We start from the raw sequence: 1,689 nt of genomic DNA on the forward strand, positions 1-1,689 counted from the left end.
CAGCAGCAGCCCCAGCAGCAGCAGCAGCAGCAGCAGCAGCAGAGGAAGACACGTTTACTTTGATGTGCAGCTTTTTGAAGAGTGCAATTCCAATTGCTGTTGGAGAAACAGCAAAAGGAGTTTTGAAAAAAGATGAAGAAAGAATTTTTGTTTTTACTCTCACAGACCCCGACAAAGATGTCCTCCTTTACCTCGACAGTATGCTGCTGCTGCTGCTGCTGCTGCTGTTGCTGCTGATAATGCTGTTGCTGCTGGTGATAATGGTGTTGCTGCTGCTGATGATAATGCTGCTGCTGCTGGTAATGCTGCTGCTGGTGGCGTTGCTGCTGTTGCTGAGGATGCCGCAGTTGATGCTGCTGCTGTTGCTGCTGCTGACAATGATTCTGCTGCAGCTGGTAATGGCGATACTGCGGATGAGGGGATACTGCTGCTCTTGCTGCTGTTGCTGCTGCAGTTCTTGCTGCTGCTGGTGCTGCTGTTGCTGATGCTGGGGCTTTGCTGAAGCTGTTGGTGTCTAGCCGCTGCGGCTGCGCCAGCATTTACTGCTGTAGTTGCTGTAGTTGCTGCTGCTGACGTTTTCCATGCTGCTGCTGCCCGCACTGCCCCTGCTGCTGCTGGCGCTTCCCCTGGTGCTGCTGCTGCTCCTGCTGCGCCTCTGCTGCCGCTGCTACTGCTGCTGTTGCTGCTGCTGCTGCGCTGCTGCTGCTGCTGCGGCTGCACGGCGCGGGTGGGCGTGGGGTGTACGTACAGCTGGAGGCGTGGGGGACGTGGACATTTATTTGGGAAGTTCTCGAGAAATAAATCCAGAAATAAACTCTTCATTTTTATTTTTTTCAAATGACAGAGGAGATGATTTGCTGCTGCTGCCGCACAGCCACCCGCGCTTCCGGCGGCGCTGCAGCAGCAGCATCGTCGAGGCGCAGGGCAGCTGCGTCTTCTACGTGCTGCTGACAGCAGCAGCAGCAGCAGCAGCAGCAGCAAACCCTTTCGCCCTCACCCTCAGCCTCCAAACCCTCAAACCCTCATTCCTCGCTCTAAACCACCCCGTTGCCCAAACCCTAAGCCCTCGAGTCCCCGCAACTTTCCTCTTCGCCGACATCAACCCGGACTACGACTACAGACTCACGCGTGAGGGTTTAGGGTTTAGGGTTTGGGGTTTAGGGTTTAGGGTTTGGGGGGCTTCAGGAGGTGTTTTTTGCGTGCTGGGCTCTGTGTTCCGTAAGAATCGGATTGAGGAGTGGACTGCGGGTTTAGGGTTTAGGGTTTAGGGTTTAGGGCTTTGAGTTGCGGACCACCTCTCAACTCGCCAGCACTTGACGACACACCTATCCTTTGCGCCCTGTGCATCACGCCTTAGGGTTTAGGGTTTAGGGTTTAGGGTTTAGGATTTCGGGATTCGGGTTTCGGGTTTAGGGTTTAGGGTTTAGGGTTTAGGGTTTGGACGCAGTGAACGTGGAGGAGGGCGTGGACGCGTTTGTGGCGCTGCAGAAGTTTTCAGATTTCAAAAAAGAAATTCTTTTGAAAGAAGGAGCAGCAAACTGGTGGACTGAGGGTTTGCTGCAGCCCCAGGTGTACATACAGCGCACGCAGCTCGCGCTGCGCAGACACGAACTCGGATGCACTTTGCCCGCTGCAGCAGCAGCAGCAGCAGCACCAGCAGCAGCAGCACCAGCAGCAGCAGCGGGAGCA

At 55.2% G+C, this 1,689-nt stretch overlaps 1 protein-coding gene across 1 annotated transcript; it reads left to right on the plus strand.

The window, feature by feature from the left end:
• Positions 1-62: 62 nt before the first annotated feature.
• Positions 63-1,128, plus strand: ETH_00032405 (uncharacterized protein; the record flags this gene model as incomplete). Its single annotated transcript, XM_013379641.1, has 2 exons — positions 63-198; positions 751-1,128. Coding segments are annotated over 2 exons (514 nt in total), but the record flags the coding sequence as incomplete, so codon positions are not given.
• Between the last annotated feature and the right edge of the window lie 561 nt (positions 1,129-1,689).

Source organism: Eimeria tenella, genomic scaffold, assembly GCF_000499545.2.
Source record: "Eimeria tenella Houghton genomic scaffold, Eth_scaff3706, whole genome shotgun sequence".
NCBI lineage: Eukaryota > Apicomplexa > Conoidasida > Eucoccidiorida > Eimeriidae > Eimeria > Eimeria tenella.